General features: G+C 39.4%; 2 protein-coding genes across 2 annotated transcripts in view; one reads left to right on the top strand and one right to left on the bottom strand.

Annotated features, from left to right (window-relative positions):
• Nucleotides 1-2,577: 2,577 nt before the first annotated feature.
• On the top strand, nt 2,578-13,425 carry RMP24 (ribonuclease MRP subunit p24). Its single transcript, XM_005482964.3, has 5 exons — nt 2,578-2,679; nt 2,796-2,818; nt 3,569-3,768; nt 7,304-7,512; nt 7,919-13,425. The coding sequence occupies exons 1-5, from the start codon at nt 2,606-2,608 to the stop codon at nt 8,070-8,072; spliced, it is 660 nt and encodes a 219-aa protein (XP_005483021.2). The 5' UTR covers nt 2,578-2,605; the 3' UTR covers nt 8,073-13,425.
• RPRD1A (regulation of nuclear pre-mRNA domain containing 1A) overlaps nt 11,930-18,536 on the bottom strand; it is a 42,349-nt gene continuing 35,742 nt past the window's right edge. The window contains exon 7 of the mRNA XM_074546408.1: nt 11,930-15,115. Within this exon, the coding sequence (XP_074402509.1) occupies nt 14,966-15,115 (150 nt within the window). The 3' untranslated portion in view covers nt 11,930-14,965. The remainder of the gene's footprint in view (nt 15,116-18,536) is intronic.

The following is an 18,536-nucleotide window of genomic DNA, read 5'->3' as shown; positions in this document are numbered from 1 at the left end:
TCCCGGAGAAGCGGCGAGCAACAGATCCGCGCTACGCGCTCCCCGCCGCCCTCCCCCGGATCGATAATGATACACGATGACCAAAAGTCAACACAAATCATTCTATTTTTTCCTTTGTTACAAAACACCAGGCAAGATTTACAGCCTCTTGGCCAGCCGTGGTAGCTACATAACGCTAAACAACAGAAGCGGGAAGCAGTTTGTAACACGGCTCTGCTAACGTGGGCTCTTTTTTTGGTGAACAAAAGCCAGGAAAAAGTAGAGACGAAAGCGTTCTGCCTTGAAATGAGGATGAATCCATCCCACTGATGCCATAAATACTGTGCCGGGGATCTGAAGGCTGTCTGGTTTTAAGGGTTCGGTCTTGCCAGCACTGGATGCACAGAAATACTGCCTTGTGATGGGAGTTCTGCAGGAAGGGGCTGGTAGAGAGCCATGGATTTGGGGCCATGGGTTTTGGCCATTTCCCCTTTGTCTCTAGTGCTTTGTTTAGCACATTCAGCACCCCACCTAATATGGGAAAGCCTCATATGATGGGACCCGGGACACACATCACCCAGGAACATCACCCTGAATGTGGAAGGCTCTGGGAGTGGCTGTCTGCCCTGCTTTTTTAACAAAGATGATCTATAATGCAAAGAGAATCCAGCCAGCTAAGATAAAAAAAAGGAATGGACCAGTGTTGTCTCAGGAGCAGAAGGACAAAAAAGTGTACAAGCATTTCAGGCACACTGGAAGACACTGAGAGAGAAAAAAGCAGGGATATAAAGAGTGTAAAAGTGAAGGTGGAGGGGGGGAGAATGGAAATTAATCTTTTGCATTGTGTTAGTCACTGCCTAATAAGTACAGCACATGCTGGTTAATCAGGTTGCTCAGGCACTTGTTCTCAGAAGGAAAACTGAATCCACGGTGCTGGTGCAGATGCTCTGGCCCACCGGCACCACTCCAGGGGCAGGGAGGAGTCAGGTCCCAGCTCCAGGCAAAAGAAGAAACCCCTAGCACATTTCCCTTTATCTAGGCAGCAGCTGGGAAAGCACTATCTTGCCTCACCATTCTTCCCCCAAAAACAACTTCCCTGGGGAACAAACGGGCTTAAAAATTATAGACACAGACCCACACCTCAAAAAAGTGTTGGAATTACTTTTGTTTACTTGTGTTCAAAAAGGACTTTCACTTTCCCTCACCAGTATTAATAAATGGGAATATTTCATTTGCCAAAAAATCTGTTAACTGATGGACACTGGTTCTGCTTTGAATAGATATTACATGACATCTCTCCTCTTCCACTCAGAAAAGGTAGGAGTTCACTCTAGGATCAAAAAAGCCAGCAACAAAGCAATGAAAATGTAACATTGAAAGGTTAACTGAAAAAATTAGTTTCATTAAAAAAATAGACTCAACAGAGGCCCTAATTGTACCTATTATGAACATTTAATTAACAAGTCCAGATTTATTGACTGTGCAGTAAACCTGTCTTAAAGGAAGCCTTGAAATGTCTTTTTCCTGTTGCTTTTCTATTTTTAAAGGCCTTGGCTACACCATGTCAGAAAATAAGAAATAATTATATTTATTCAAATTCCTTGATAGACTATTGAAGCCTGCTCAGCTGAATACCTCTCCTAAATGAACACCATTACCAATAGATCAAAGGATAAAAATGTCTAGCAAATGAGCAGGGCTGAGGGAATTAATAAAACACACATCAAATGGTGAGAGGCTTAGGGTTTGGTTTAGGGGCTTTTTTGGGGGTTGCAGGGGAGGTTTTGGGGGGGAGGTTGTGGTTTTGGTAGGGGTTTTTGTTGGTTTTGAGGGGGTTTTTTTGTTTTTGTTTTTTGGGGTTTTTTGGGGGGGTTTTGTTTTTTTTTTTAATTTTTTTTTTTTATTGGAGGACATTTGCAGAGTGATAAAGTCTGCAGTCGCCAAAATGCATGGCAAAGGCACCCCCAAAAGAGAGCAGTTCATGACTTTTATACAGCTGACTAGTATAGTGACAGATGTTCAGCACTGCTGAGCATCGGGCAGATTTCTGGAGCGGCTGCTGCACATCTTTCACCTGACAAGCCCTCACAGAGAAACGCGTGGGGTTCGGAGTTTGGGATTTTGGGGTTTTTTTTCACAGAATCACAAAATTGTTACTATTTGAAGGGACCTCTGGAAATCATCCATCCAGGGTGCCCTGGAGCAGGTGACACAGGAACGCATCCAGGTGGGATTGGCGTGTCTCCAGAGAAGGAGATTCCATGACCTCTCTGAGCCAGCCTAAGCGCTCTGCCGCCCTCAACCTAAAGCACCTCCTCCTCACGTTTTTTTTTTTTTTTTTTTTTTTTTCCAGAAGGTAAAAGTTTCCTTTCCTACCGGAGAAACTTTTCACACGGCGGTGACACAGGCGGCGGGTGTCGCGCTCAGAGAGGGCTCGGCTCCCGCGGCCCCTCGGGCGGGCCCCGCTGCCCTCCGGCGCCGGCCCCGACCCTGCCTTCGCCCGGGCCCGCCCCAGCCCGGTACCCTGGTGCAGCGGCCGCGTAGCCGCCGGGGCTCGGCCAAGCGCTGCACATCGCCCGCCTTCCCTCCCTTCCCGTCCTTCCGGCGGGGCGGGGCGCTCAGCGCCATGGGGCGGCGGCGGCTGTTGGCTTCGGCGGAGCAGCTGGTGGAGACGTGCCCGGGAGAGGCGCGATTCCTGCTGTAAGGAACCGCGGCGGGGCCGGGACGGGCGGTGCGGGAGCCCGGCGGTGACGCGCGGGATGTCCCCGCCCGTGCCGGCGGCCGAGCCCTGACGCTTTTCCCTCTCTCCCGTGCAGGTGGACGCTCCGCAGCTCCCGAGGCGAGTGAGGGACCCGGGCGCAGGCGGTGGAGCCGGGGCCGGAGGAGGGGGCTCCGGAGCCGGGCGCCCCGTGAGGCCGGCGCGCTCCAGAGAAGGCTCCTGCCGCGGGAGAGCCGCGCAAGGACGGGACAGGAGCATGGGAAGGAATGCCGGCTTGCCCCTTCCCTCCCTGTGCCCCTTGCCCTGCGCTGCCCCCGCAGGGCCGAGCCTCGGGGCTGCCGGCTGCGGTGTTGAGCTCGCCAGGAGGCAGGGCCAGGGGTCCCTCGGGGGTTTGGGGAAACCCACCCGAGTCCGGCTCCGGCTGCAGGAGATAATGAGGCGGATGCCAGGAGCGAGCCTCTTGTTGGGTCTGAAATTTACCTCAAAGTGTTTCTCTCGTTCCTGAGGTCGTGTCATCTTCTCACACTTTTATGGGCAAAGAGCTTTCCGAGGCTTTGGTGTCCCTGATCTGGTAGAAGATTGTGCCTACATGGCAGAATTGTGAGCCTCCTTTGCTATTGATTTTTGGGAAAGAATTGCGTTTTTTCAAGAAAATCTGCAGTTACATATCGTGTAAACTTGTGCCAGGCGTCAACTTAGTCTGAATTGTGCTCAGCTGAGCACATTCTGGTGCTCAGCTTCCTCTTGTGTTCTAGTGTTACCTTAAACACAAAAACATGTAGCTAGGTAATGTTTACATTGAAACACACAATTTTAAAGTTTGCTTATAAAACTTAGTTATTTTATCCTTTTGCCTTTACTTATCTGTAGGTAATGAACATGGATTAGAAAGGATATGTCCTTACTGCTTCCAGTTCCTGGTTCCTGACAGCTACCGAGTGCGCCTCAAACCAAAGATGAAAGTGACTCCACAGATAGAGAAGGTCCTTAGACGAGAGGCAAAGAATCATACGCTTAACATGAAACAGACAAAGCTTTTGAGAAAGTACAGGGAGTCAAAAAGCATTCTGGTAAGGACAGTTATTTGACATGTACACGATATTTCCCTAAATTTCATGTCCCTGTTTCAGTGGCAAAAAATAAGAAGATAGAGAAATCTTAGAAGAGGAGCCCACACGTTTCTTTTTCACGAGCATAAGACACTTTCTTTTTGGAATAACTTCTACGCATAAATGACATTTTTAAAATTTACCTCCCACAATAGATAGATCATGAACACAAGACCAGTAAGCTTTTCTGTGAAAAAAATACCTTGTGTCCCCACATGTTATAGAAGCTACACAAACATCTCATGTTCCTTTGTTTCAATTTATCACTTGTTGACCAAATATGTTTTGATACAAACTTTACTTCATGTGTTTCACTAGCCTCTCATAGCTACATCAGATTATTATTGCCATCTATATTAATAGAATTTTTTACTTTTGTCTGAATATTACTGTTTATAGAAACTCTTTTAAAAGTAAACTACAGAGGTAATTTCAACAAGTTGATGTTTTTCTTGAGGCCTCAGTTATTTTTCCTAAAAGTACTCAGGAATGTGACATTTAATTACTATTGGAAGAATAATAGTAAACATTTAATCTAGTGTTGCCAAGGTATGTACTGTTTTTAAAACAGGTTATGTGAATGGTTGTTGTAATAAATGAGACTGCACCCTATTGTGCCCAGCAGTTGCTGGCACACTTGGAATTTTCTTGGATAAGAGTCTTATGGTTACAGGAGTAAATTTTATGAAACCAAAGAGTTAATTAATTTTATGAAGCCATAAAGAGTCAATTAAAATTTTAAACTGAGGAATATATCACCAAGGTTTTTGGCTGTCAGACCAAAATAAGGTGCTTCATAAAGGCACTCTCCCCAAATTGTAGATCCAAGTTGAGCTTCAGAAAGGACATCTGAAAAGGTTCTTCACCCAGAGGGTGGTTGGGCACTGGAACAGGCTCCCCAGGGGAGGGGTCACAGCACCAAGGCTGACAGGAGTTAGGAAGCATTGGGACAACACTCTCAGGCACATGAGGCTGGGATTCTTGGCATGTTCTGTGCTGGGCCAGGAGCTGAAATTCAATGATGTATGTGGATCCCTTCCAACTCAAGATGTTCTGTGATTCTTCAAGCTGACATGTTTGCTTTATTTTTCTGGTATCCTGGATGTTGAGGGTACATTAAGAACTGTCCCTTTAAGCAACTGATGAACAGAGCAGTGTCCTGTGAAATGATGATGGGCTCTTAGACTTATTGTGTAGCTGCAGAGTGTTTGTTAGGGACACACTGTACATTCATATGAGTAGTTTGAAATTCAGTGTAAATAGGTCCAGTTTAAACTCTGGGTAATATTTTGATCTTGGTATGTAATCACAGACTGCTGTACTTGTGCTTTGTTCAGTTTAAATTTGTCCTGTGGATTATGATTTAAGTGTTTCTTGTCTTAAGTCTTTAAAAATGCTGTCAGCGACTGGCAGCTTTCAAAATTAGCAATGTAGATCCCTGTAATCTAATACCTGAGACTTGTGCAAATGAAAATTCCAGTGTGGTTGGAAATTAATGCAAGCAATAATGTGACAGGTTGAACTTCTGAGAACTTTCTTAGCAAGTAGAACTTGATTTTAGATTGCTTCTGGCATAAAAAGGCATATAACATAGGGACTGTTTCAAGGCTTTAAAAATTTTTGGAGCTAACTGCTGATCCATTTCAGGGAATGGAAATTAGCTGTGAAGTGCTATGATTAATCCAGTAATTCCTGCATTGTAAAGTGGTCACCTCCATTTATATTCCACGCAGTGCTAAGTCACCATGAATGGTTGTTTCCCACCTGAATTTCATTCAGAAGAACTTAAAAATATGTCAATACCTGAGCACTAAAATATTTAATGCTATTTCTTCTTTTTTTTTAGTTTGTTAGGCTGACAAAATATAATGTCTAGAGGAAGTCAAAACACTTAACTAAAAATGTTTCATTTCAGCATCTCTAAATGAAATTTTTAATAAACTATCTGAATCTACACACTTTGAAATGAAGAATGATTTGGTGTAGATGTTTTCAAAACTGCTTAGACATTTTTGTGACAGTCTTTTGAGTATGTTATTTTTAACCAGAAGCATCACAGAACTGTTTTTCTGTCAGTCTAATTGGTGCCTCAGAAAGCTGTCTGGCTGTATTACTTTCATATATCTTAGTATGAGTTGTTACCATGGCAGTGAGGGATTTCAGGAATGCCTGACAGCCTCTGACTGGGTGATGTGATCAGTTCTGATACACCTCTCAGCCAGGTGTGCTGCTGAAGTTCCCTGCAGCCTAGAGGTACACAGAGAGGAGAGAAAGTGCCCTTTGTTTAGAACATCATCCTTACTGTAGGAAGTACTTTTGCTCTAATACAAAGCCTTGGCTTGTGGGAATCCATAAAGTTAGAGGGTTTTTAGGAAATGGTTAAAAAAGAGTATTTAGGCCTCAGGATGTGGCCCGAAGTTCTGTTACAGCAGAAAAGTTTCCCAAGCAAGCAGAAAAGTTTCCCAAGCAGTAGACGTGACAAATAACAATAGGACTCTGTAGATGTGGCTTTAGGATGGCAACAAGTTTGTTTAATGTATATCTTTAGAAGGTTACTGTGAATAGAGCTCTGTTCTTTGTCTTTTATGAACCAGTCTTTGTTTTAACTACTCTTACGTATGTTTCATAAGATTGGATGGAAAGCTTGTCAATATGTCTTGTTTTGGTGTGATTGGTTGAAATCTAAACTGAGATGGTTTTATGTCATTCCGTTTTACCCCACCTTCGGGGACATTTTCCTTTAGGCCAGCATGCTGTTAACATCTAACAATGTTCTGAGGCTGATGTACTAATAAACAAAAAAGGCTGGTCTGAATTTGTCCAGTGTGGTCCATATTTGGACTTTTTGCCGCGGCAAGTGGGTTCCTCTCTTAAGACGTGGGTTCCTGAAACCATTGGATCTATAGCTACCCTGGTGCCCGTCATTGGCTTTGTTCACTGAGACTTGCTGTTTTTAGTAAAATGGATGACTGGGTTTGAGAGTTTGGTAGTTTAAATATTGTATCCCAAGATTCCCTGAAAAGTGGGCAATATAACTTCATTGGGGGTAGAATATGCTAATAACTTTAGATGACACAGAATGTCAAATTTTTTAGCCAAATTCCCAATGTGTAGGAGTACTCCAGTATACTCAGTGTATCTTGTACACTCAAAATATGATTTGCCCAGTTCAGGTGCTGTTTCATGTCTTAACAGGGTTGTTCTCTGTATATCACAATATTACATTCAGCAGTATGGGTCCCCTGAAATGAGTTTGTAGGGAATTGGAGTAATTTCTAGATAAACCCAGATGTATTTGGCTTTAAGAAGCCTGAATTAAAAAAAGAGTTACAAAGTGTATCTTTGTACTTTTTAGTATCTCATGTTTCACTTGAGCAAATGTTTAATTTGTGTCATGATATTTGGAGAACAGTTTGAGTAATTCTTCTAATGGCTTTATGACATAAAGGTGGAAAGACTGAAAGACAGATTGATACTTCGTTTCTTCTCTCCATAGCTGGTTACTTGCACATCTTGCAACAAAACAACAAGATACTATGGTAAAAGCAGGGATTTTCTGGCAGCCAAAACACGAAATTGTGGCACTCCAGGTATCAAATCTAGCCTGAAGACACCAGATGTAAAAATTCAGTCTGCAAAGAAAATGACACCTGTAAGCAGCAGTAGGTTGGGATCTAAGGGGAACAGTCCCTCATCACTTTCCAGGTATGTGTTTCTTTCCTATTTAAAGCAGCCCTTTGCCAAGTAGAGTGTATTAAAACTTGTTGATTTTAGATGTCATTTAATAAAGTTTAAATTGATAATTTAGTGTATTTCTTAGTTGGTATGGTTGAGGAGATCAATTTTAACTTTTCAAACTTTAAAATCAAAGACCCTCATTGAAAGCCACTGTGTGCAAAGAATACCCAGTTACATTTGTGTCTTTAATGCAAAATGTCTTTAATGTAAAATTCGCATGACATAGTATTGCTTCTGCCTGCGCACTTGCACATAAAAATACACTATTTCTCTTGGATATTTTCCACTCAATTTATATATGTGTGCTTTCACAGTTACTTTATATTAATTCTTATTTCTCTCCTGTAAGACATTTGAATCTTTTGTTTTTCAGGACACGTGAATCTGGACAGACAACAACCAACTCTGCTTCCAAGACTCCCCGAAATTCCAAATTTCACTTTTCTAAGCTAAAACAGATGCTTGACCTAGAAGAAAAAGAGAAAAATGAGAAGGCAGATTTCAAAACCTTCTTGACTTTACTTTAGTTACATTTTATTTCAAAGTAATAAAGATTACAGCAATAAATATTGCTCCAGTTTTAGTAAATCAACAAAGTGATTTCTTTAAAACTCAAGCTAACATCCTGTACCTTGTGGAAGCATAGCTCATGTTTTTTAGAAGGAAGGTCTGTTTCTAAAGGGAGTGATGGTCTGCCAGCGGGAGAAGTAAAGATAGCCAGTTTAATATGCTTGGGAATCTTGGACATGTTTTGCAGTTTCTGATGCCCCAAGAATTAAAAGCCAGGATTTATCCTTTGAGGAAGCTGATGATGGCCCCATCAGGACCATTAAAGATTATCAATTTTGTGTTTGGCACAGAGATGAGAGAGGAAATATAAAGTAACAGTTCAAGACTGAGGTTTTAGCCCGTCCTGTGTATTTCTGCAGTGAAAGTTCTGCACGTGGTGCTTCACATTCCCCCCTGAAAAACAGAGCCAGTTAGTTAAAAGCATTTACTTTCTTGGATGTAAAGGTCTGTATTTTCATTTTCTTTTGCTGGTTTAATGAATAGCTTACTTTAAGTGCCTTCAAACTCAGTGAATACTACTTCAGAAATAGGACCAGCAAATAACTTGGTGGACTGGGAAGCAGTCCAGGGCAGGGGAGAAGAGTTTGTTGTAAACTGTACTTAAGAGTCTCAAATTGGCATGTAACCTTTTTATATCTCCTGTACACATGCACAATAACTGAAGGACACACTGCTCATTGTCTCTTGTGTACATGTAGGATAAAATGAACTGCCACTCTTTAATCAAAATACAAACCTTGGAGTGTTGCCTTTTCCAGTGTAGAACTTGGCATTGATTGACATGTTGCTGTACTTACAATCCAGTCCTCTGGAAGAAATACTTAGTTTTGTTGATGGAAAATGTTCATTACACAGAAGTATTTGAAAATACCAATTTTGCAATAAATTTATTAAAAGTACACACATTAGGTACTGCTGTGCTTCCCATGAGGCCAGTGTGAAAGCAGCACAGGCATCTGCTGAGTTTTGAGGTGTCCCAACATTAATGTGTTTGTTAGAGCTCATTTCCCTGTTGTTTTTGTTTACAGTGCTTCTTACACAACAGTTTGCTGTCTCAAGAGTGCATTCTTTCTGGATAAAACTACAGAGAAGGGATAAAAGACATGGAGGGGGGAGCACAACCAGTGTGCAGAGAAAGCTAATGGGTGATCTATCCACACAATCACAGGAGAGCTTGTCTAAACTATGCACTTCCAAAAATGTTTCGTGGGTGGTAGACATTCTGCACACCAAGAGTGTTACCTTTGCAGCACACTATTTGTTAACAGAGATAGTGCCTTGTCATGCTCCAAACAACATCTTTTTTTCTTTGGATTTACCAGTTGTCAGATATGTCTAGATGTGTTGTTAAAAGGGATTGTTATTGTAAGCTATTAGACTTTATTCTGGGAACAAAGGGAAAGAAGTCATTGAGTACATGCCTTCTCTTGTTTTACAAGTGTGCTTCAAAATGCTAGGTAGAAATATTCTCCAGTGCTTTTATATTACTCCTAAGCCTTTAATGGAGTGTTCTTTCTGTTAACTGGACTTTCACAGAATTAGTGTATTGAAAGATAGACACACATATGTATAAACATATCTCTATAGATAATATATATAGGTATATACATACCCACACATAGAGGCTTACATGCAAACACAGACTACACGCATACATGCAAGTCAGGCACTCTCCCCTTCAGGACACATTACCTTCCTGTACTTGATGAAACACTGAAGGCTGCTGGCTGTGAGAGACTTGCTGAGCTCCCCTCCAAACCACTGCCAGGCCACATTACTGGCTTGTGTTTGAAGAGCTGGAAGAACAACTCGAGAGAGGAAATGCCTTCTCTCATTTCAGACTTTGTAAAGTAAGAGCAAGAAGGTCTCCATTAAGCATACAGCCCTGCAAAGAGGCATTTGAATTGAGAGTGGGAGTTATTTCCCAGCTCACACAAATTCTACTGGCCAATGGTATGTGTATCACTGGCAGTACTTGTACCACACTGAAAATGTTACAAAAGTGTGTCTTAAAATAATCAGCTCAACTAAATTTACAGTTCTAGACATAGAACCTCAGACCCTTTAACACACTGCTTTCTCACCAAAAACCGTCACACAGAATACAGGGAGTAATAAACCTTGAAATTAGTATCAAGCATTTCCTCAGCATCATCCCTGAGATGAGATCTTGACTACCTCCTAGTATAGGGAGCAGTTGACATTAAAGCCATTTCTCACCATGAGACTGAGAAGACAAGCAGGGAACAATAATTTTCAACAATGTTTTTACAACAATGTTTTATTAAATATGAAAGAGCGTACATACAGGTGTAATTCTGAGGACATAAATTACACAAGGATTACAGGTTCTGTCAGAAAAGCACAATAATGAAACATCTTTACATTTCAAACTTTTCTTGTTAGCTTTTAACAAATAAGTCTATTTCTGTTGCAAACAAGTAATGAGTGCTATTGAACTTTTTCAAATTCCCACAAAAACATCATGCTTAGTAGGATACTTCAACTATTGTAAATATGAAGTCAGAATTAGATTCCTAAATAACACGATGGAAGAGGCTTACTACTTAATCAAGATAAATGACACACTGAAATAGGAGCCGAGACAAAATTGGTCATTCATTAAAAAAATTTCCACTTCAGCCACTATGTTTGAGCCTGCTTTCTTTACTTGCAGGAATAATCACTGTGATTAAATGTAATGAGCAGAACTGACCTAAACATTTGTAAATGTAACCATCAAATTTTAGACGTGCTGGTTTTCACTGATTTTCCCACTGAAAAAAACCCCACACCCACAGATCTATTTCCTTATGTTTCAAAAGGCTCTTCTGCAGAGGGCCAACCAAGCCTATGTATGATTTCCACGTCCTCCACTGTCATCTGCACCGCTGGCTACTGCATCCTTCCTACATATGTGTTTGGGTCATCATCAAAGGACCCAACTGAGTTACCACTGAGATGTGAGAGCAGAACTAGTCTGTGCAAGTCCTAACACAATGGGTTTTTTGAAACTTCAGGTAAGCAGGAATGTAATTTCATCATAATGAAAGCTCTCAATTTGACACTCAGAAGACTACTCGGATAAAATACATAATAAGCATGTGGTTTGGGTTGTGTTGCTAGGGATTAACAGAGGTGCTTTAATATATTAATACAAACATTACAGAGTGAATCAGACAAGCTAGTATTACTGCAGGCTGTGGTCTAATTTCCAAAAGAAGTCATGAAACATAATTTCTAAGAATGGCAACTTTTGTAACTAAGGACTTCACATTTATTTTTAAAACCACAAAAGTGGGGTAGTATTCCTGATATCTTTCAAAACATTCTGCAAAAAACACAGTTTGAGCCTGCAAACACTAGAATATACATACAAGCAGTCCCAGTGACCTCCAAGGTAAGCATTCTCATATGGCAAAGTGCTGCAGGAATATCTTTGCTTTTTTCAGAGAATGCTTAATAAAAGTGCAATATAGTGAAGCAAATAATCTAATTATTATGACTTTATTATTAGACTAAAAATATTCAGATATTTTATAATTGTGCCTTTTGTATGGCGGGCATTCTGCATTGCCTAGAGCCAGACCACATTAGAAGAGGTAGGCAGGGTAAGCCCATGCATTTTCTTTCCCAGGATGGCAACACCCCAAAGCAGTTCTGTGGTACAACCCCACCTACAGATAAAACATTGTGCTGCCCAGTTTCACACTTATTTCTGTTTTGACAGAAGCTGACATGTGGTTTGCTCTACCTTTCCACCCAGGCATGTTCTCCCTTTTGTCTCTTCGGCACCCTACCCTTACGCACCCAGCCTCTTTTCTTCCTGAGATGTCACAAGTACGTACATTGAGCTTTGGAACCTGAGAATTTGGAGGTATTTTTGGACACTACAGGGCTGCATCTGTACTCTCTACCATGCTATCTCCTGCTATACTATTACAGTTACAGTATAAATCTCCTAACTACTTGATACCCAACGCCTTTCCCATATAAATAAAAAAACCCCAGCGTACCATTCAGCCATTAATATATGAAACTTCCTCTAAGAGTGACCTTTGCCTTTCACAAGCCCTCTTTTCCAAACAAATATTGAGGGATCATTTCCAAAACCCCAGCTATGAAAAACTCCTTGAAGTAAACAATTTCACAGTAAAATAAGGAAAAATATATCTAGAAAATAACACTCTCTCAAAATTAAAACTTATATACAGCAAGAAAAAGTTGAGGTTTTCCTCAGTCTTTTATCAGTTCTACATTACCTATAGATAAGCAATGTTATCACCAGGAGTTATGAATAGGAAAAACAGATCCAGTGAAGTAAATGTCATGTTTTTTTTAAAACCTTTGAGAGATCAAGAAAATTCAGCACTCAACTTTATTATTACAACTAATTTCAATTCAGGCTGAAAAAGATTGTTTAAGCTTAATTCCCTATGATTCTGAGTATCCAATATAGATCTTTCAGCATAGTCTAATAAGCCTTGTGTCACTGCACTTATAATCACCTCTGGGCATAAATTAAGTTTTCTATGGATGGAATTCAACCATGAACTCACTATTTATGCCTCTAGTTCTATGATTTGTTTTAGAATTCCTAATAGATTAAGCTGGTTTAATATTTACCACAAATTTGGTGCTATTCTTTAGCAAAACTGAGCTTTAACTGCAACTGCAATGCAAATACACGTGTGTAAGAATTTATGTGAGTTTAACATTCTACAACAGAAATATTTGAAACATTAAAATTGTATCAGAACATTTTCTTATCAAGAATCTACACTGAAAAGATGTCAGTAAGTGTTATTTAATTTTGCATATTACACTTAAATTAAAGAAACTAAATATTCTGGATTCAATGTAGTCACAGCTCTTTTTTTCGTATGGAATGGAAAATTGCCACTCAAAACTGAAATTTTTGGACCGGTAGTGAGCTCTGATAACTATTTTGCACACTCCTATTTGTCAGTCAGAATTTTTTAGGAAATCAGTATTCTACATTGCATGCTATGGACTTCTATGTCAACAGCTTGTATTTCTATCTTTTCAGGCTTTTTCCCTACTTAACTGAGGTCTAATTCATAGCAACTTCCATGAGAAAAAGTAACTGAATTGAGATGCCTATGTCCAAGTGTATGTATTTTAAAGAGAGTGGTTATTCTTTCTCCATTCACATCCTACAACTATTTTGGTGATTCGCCCTGTAGAAGCCAATAACAAGTGACAGATAACTGTCTGAACAATTCAGAAATTGAACAATTTCACTCCAGGACTATTTTGAATTGTTGTGGGTTTAAAAAAGGAAGAACAGCTTTTTGTAAAAAAAATTGATTTCATGTGAGGTGTATTAAACTTGTAAACTGTGAGCTGAACTGGTACAAAACAATGCCTGACAAGTGCAAAACCATGGACAAAACGCAATCGTAAAACAGTCCTATGATATATCCAAATGTGGTGGTTTGACCAGGAAGAAGTGGGAATTCTGGGATGCTGTGGTCAAACCAATGGTGCTCGGATTTTGATATTGGCACCTAAAACACTTGCAGCCCAGGTCTTTTAGGTCATCAAAATGCCAAAGGTACAGGTAGGCATTTCTAAAATTACTCAGTGATTACATGGCTCATTCCAGTGAACTGAAAAGCTGCAACTTCCTGGCAATGTGCTAAATGCCTATCTGTATCTTTAAGTGAACTTAAAAGGTGATTCATAGTATGGAAACAAGGATTCTTCACAAATTCAGCTGTTCCCTGACAAATACCACACTTATGGCATGCAACAGAGGTTTTAAACTGGGCAATAGTTTTCTGCTGTTTGAGTTATACACAGGCCTGAACAGTCTCTTCCTGTTGTGTGAGAAAAAGACAAGCAAGATTTAGAAATATTTGCTGGAGCAGGTGAAGGTGAGGAGGTGGTAGCCCATGCTGGCCTCCAGGGTTTCTCAGTGGAAGAGGATGTACAGTACAGCTGTATCACCATTTTGTTGCATGTATGGATGGTACATTGTCAAATTTTAATAACGGGCATTTAGCAACTAAGACAGTTTAGAGAATGACCTTTCAATTTAATTAAAACTGTAAAATGGCTTCACATTTCTGGGATTAACCTTTTTAGATGGAAACAGATGTTCCAGAACAGGATTAGATTGCAAATGAATGGTCCCTCGATTTAGAAACTAAGCAGCTGTAAAAAGCTACAATTTCAAAACATAATTAACTGGTCAATTTTATAGTTTCTACATGCTGACTTCTACATGATACAAAAATATTGTAGTATTTTGAGTTGTTTGAAGATCTGCTCAGTGTAACATGATTAATATTTTCCAATAGAAAATTGGTTGTTAACATTTACTTCAAAAAAACCCACATTGTTTTGGGAGTGGGTAATTTAAATGTAATGGACAGCAAGATCACTTTTAACTTTGCATTAAATGGCATTGGCCTTCTTGCAAACCTAAGCCTATGATTTCCATGTTTCACTCTCCCACTAGCAACGGAAACGTCTCAAGTTAAAATTATGTTTTGATTATATACTGTTCTACATTAAATACAGGGTACATAAGAAAAATCTTAGCATGTTTTTTACAGGGCACCCAACTAAAATCTTTACAAAAGATAATTATTCGTTCTTCCATGTAACAGACAGAGATGCCACTTTTATAAATGTACCCTTATGTTCACTCACCAATAAAATAGTAAACAAATCAACTTTTTAAACCATTTTTTATAAATTATTAAAGTATTTTTACTGACACTCTGCAACAATATACAAAAATAATACTACAAGAGTACCGATCAGTCTGGCCTACCCCTCATTCCACAGAAAAGCAGAGGCTATGGGGGATGTTTGGGAATCAGTCATCGCTGTAGATGTCTCCTGCAAACGGTAGGTGTACGTGGCTGCCCGTGACGTTGGGAAGTCGAGAGAGATCAGGCAGGTTCTGGATGCGTGACCTGAGTTCTTTCCGTACTTGGGACACTCTGGCTAACTTGCGTTTGTACTCCTGTAATGAAGAAGAATTCCATATGAGGCTTTATTGCCATTACCATCCCTACTACTTACTGCACCTGTGATTTTCCAAACTAAGTTTTCCTTCTGCAAGCTAGGTGAACAGCCTTTAACAGGAGAGAACCCAGAGATTTGGGTATTTAGGAGGTAGAGGTATCAGCTCTAGCATTTTCCCAGCAATGGACTTCAAAAGCATAGCCATGGGATTATTTTGCTTTAAATTCTAAGAACATAAATGCTAAATAGGGAGGACAATCCCAGTTAACACAACCACAGGCTTTTCTCCATGTAACTAGGAGAACAGGATTATTGTTAAAACTTAATTAAGGATAGTTGTTACACATATTCTACTATCAGTGAGGCTAGAGGGATAAACTTACTGATGTCAAAGAAGTGACTCCCATCTCATACTGCTGAAATAATAAAAACCAACCAAATATCCCCTAACTAGGCCTAACATGTCCCACCAAGATGATAAATGACAAGTATTTTGTATTAACTTTTAAAATAAAAAATGTATTACCTCAGTACATTTATGGATTTAACCCTGGGTTTTCAGAAACTTTTTGAATTGGTAACTTAGGATTTCATATTGTGTTGGAATACAGGTCAAACCACTCACAGTTGATGTATTTAATGATTATGAGGCCCTTTTCATTTGAAACAACATTATATAAATAAAGTTCAACATTGTAAATCAGTGCACTAGAATATAGTCAGTGGTCGCCTCTTAAGAACACGAAACATAATGGAGAAGAATACCAGCTTTTATAAAATGAAAACAGTTATTCCAAATTATAAGATCAATGTATATAATTCACAGAAATATTTGAATTTCAAATATTTGGAAACTGTGGAAAGTGGAAGAAACAAAGCACTAAGCAGACAAAGCAGTGCTTCATGAAAAAATACCACAATTCACAACACATCAAATGCAGATGCGTCCTAGAGTGGCTGCACGTTTTGCTGCAGCCTAAGAATGGCTGGAAGTAACAACACATAGGTAATCCACAACTTGGATAATCAGCCCATGGTAAACCAAGATCTCATGACTATAACCGCTTTTAAATAACAGTGGGGGAAAATTCTACATGATCCAGCAACAGTAACAAATATAAACACTTGATAATTCCAGCAAGTATGAAAACACTATGCAAATGTCTATAAAAGATAAGAATCAGGCTGTTTCTTTACAAGCTCTAAACACAATTTTAAATATATTACTATATTGTTAATAACATGGAGTAATAAGGAAGAATAATGAAAAGATCTTTTGGAAGTAGAACCTAATGCAGTAGAAAAATATAGTAAAGAATGTTAGATAATGGGACATGACCAAGATTATTAGACAAGGTCCAACACAAATTTAAAAGGTTTGCAACTACATGACCTTCTTATCAGTGGCAGTAAGAGAAAAATGAGATACCTTAAATTCTTAATAAGAATCATTATGGGTAGCTAAAAAAATTTCAAATCTTTACAGAGGAGAAAGAAAAAGTGTCCCTGAATTAGGATCATCAATTGCTTGGTATAATTTCTATTTCAAAATCAAATATTATATGCAGATTCTAATGAGATATTAAACACAGTGAAAATATTACAGATGCCCAGTCAGTGGAACTATAAACCCTTAGTAATAGTACCCAGGGTAAAGCAGCATTTATTTTAGGATACAGATGGCCAAAGAAGTCTTACAACTGTGAGTCCCTTGGTCCTGTGAAAACTTGCTACAGTTATCCAAAAATATTCTCTTTGGCGCAAGTGACTTCGGGACATGGCTGTGGAAATGAATGTCTGTATCCTGACACTTTATCCCTACACTAATGCCCTAAGACCACAAATACTTCACTGTTTCATACCTGATTTTACAGCAGAATCCAGAGGCCTCACTGAGCAGACTCGGTGAAAGATGTGTAGTTTTTTTCCAGCATGTAAAAGGCCAATCTCAGGCATTCTCACTATGCATTTTGGCCCAGGATGCAGTGACTCCTGACTATTGTTTTAGGAAATAGATTTTATGCCAGAAGACAAGACCAGCTTCAGGTTTAATTGTTTACTAAAACAACCATTTTGGTGCTATACAGAATACCAGTAAACTAGAATCACTATTTTCAGAAGCAGGATGCTTGGAGATTGCTCACTGGGTGACAAGGATTTTCAGGAAGCTAGGTGATCTTGCCTAAAGATGTACTCCTATACAGAAGAGGATGAGCAGAATTGTAAGCAGAATCAATACACTCAAGAGGCCTAAAAATCATAAAATATATTAACTATAAAATCCCTCCTGCAGTTAATTGTTGTAAAGAACTGAATCCTGCCCAAGTTTATTCTCTATCAATGAGGAATGTAAAGCCACAAATCAGTATCACTTCACAAGCTTGAAGCCTGAAGTTAGGCAAATAGACACAGTCACTTAGCAACAGACCCAGCAGCTATATTCTTGCTAGACTTTACTCCAAAACCTGAAATGTGCCTTATATTAGACTGTCAGTTCCTTGACTCCCTTAAAGTTCCCTTTAGCTGATAATAAATCATTTCCATAACAACATTGCATTTTTGACATCCAGCCTTTCCCATATAAATCTGCCTAGGACTTGTTGCCTAGTGACTATCAGCTTGATCAATACTACTAACAGTAGGTTCCTTTTCCTCACTAAGGAAAATGTTCTCATAAATTGTGTCTCCCACATAACACAGTCATCTTCCTCTCACCAACATCTCTGGCGTAATGCACTCTAGGGAGACAAAATTTGTTCCTTAAGCCTTCTCAGAAATATGTAACTCTGAGAAAATTTGCTCAAAGTCTTTACTGCAAAACTAGAGGTAAAAAAAAAAAAAGGTAAGGTTTTATAGTTGATTATATTATTGATGCAGTATTCTCACTGTCATATTTTCTGAAAAATCCCTTCACCAGGACTTCTTCTCCTGGGAAGCTGAGAAGCCTCAGAGAAGAATGAAAATAATTATCTGATTCCTTCTCCTGTGTTTGCTGCTTTGGAATGCGGTCTGGAGATTGTTTACCAACTGGTCATTGTTTGACTGGTTTCATGTGAATTGTTTTAATTTAATTACCAATCACATCCAGCTGTGTCAAGGCTCTGGAGAGTCACGAGTTTGCCATTATCATTCTTGTTAAGCCTTCTGTCTCTATCCTTTCTCCATTTTTTTAGTATTGTTTTAGTATAGTATTCTTTAATAAAATAATGTCATAAAATAATAAATTAGCCTTCTAAGAACATGGAGTCAGATTCACTCATTTCCTCCTCAACCTGGGGACCCAGCAAATACCACAAAGTAGAAATTACAGAGTGCAATTTTAATCCAATTTCGGTAATCCAAAGCATATATGAGATCTGAAACCGCAGGTTAGATTTTCACAGCAATCCTTCTCCACATAAAGAAAAAATATTCACCCA

Source organism: Zonotrichia albicollis, chromosome 1 (genome assembly GCF_047830755.1).
Source record: "Zonotrichia albicollis isolate bZonAlb1 chromosome 1, bZonAlb1.hap1, whole genome shotgun sequence".
NCBI lineage: Eukaryota > Metazoa > Chordata > Aves > Passeriformes > Passerellidae > Zonotrichia > Zonotrichia albicollis.
Note: the sequence above shows the minus strand (reverse complement) of the source record. Positions and strands in the feature narration are given on the sequence as shown.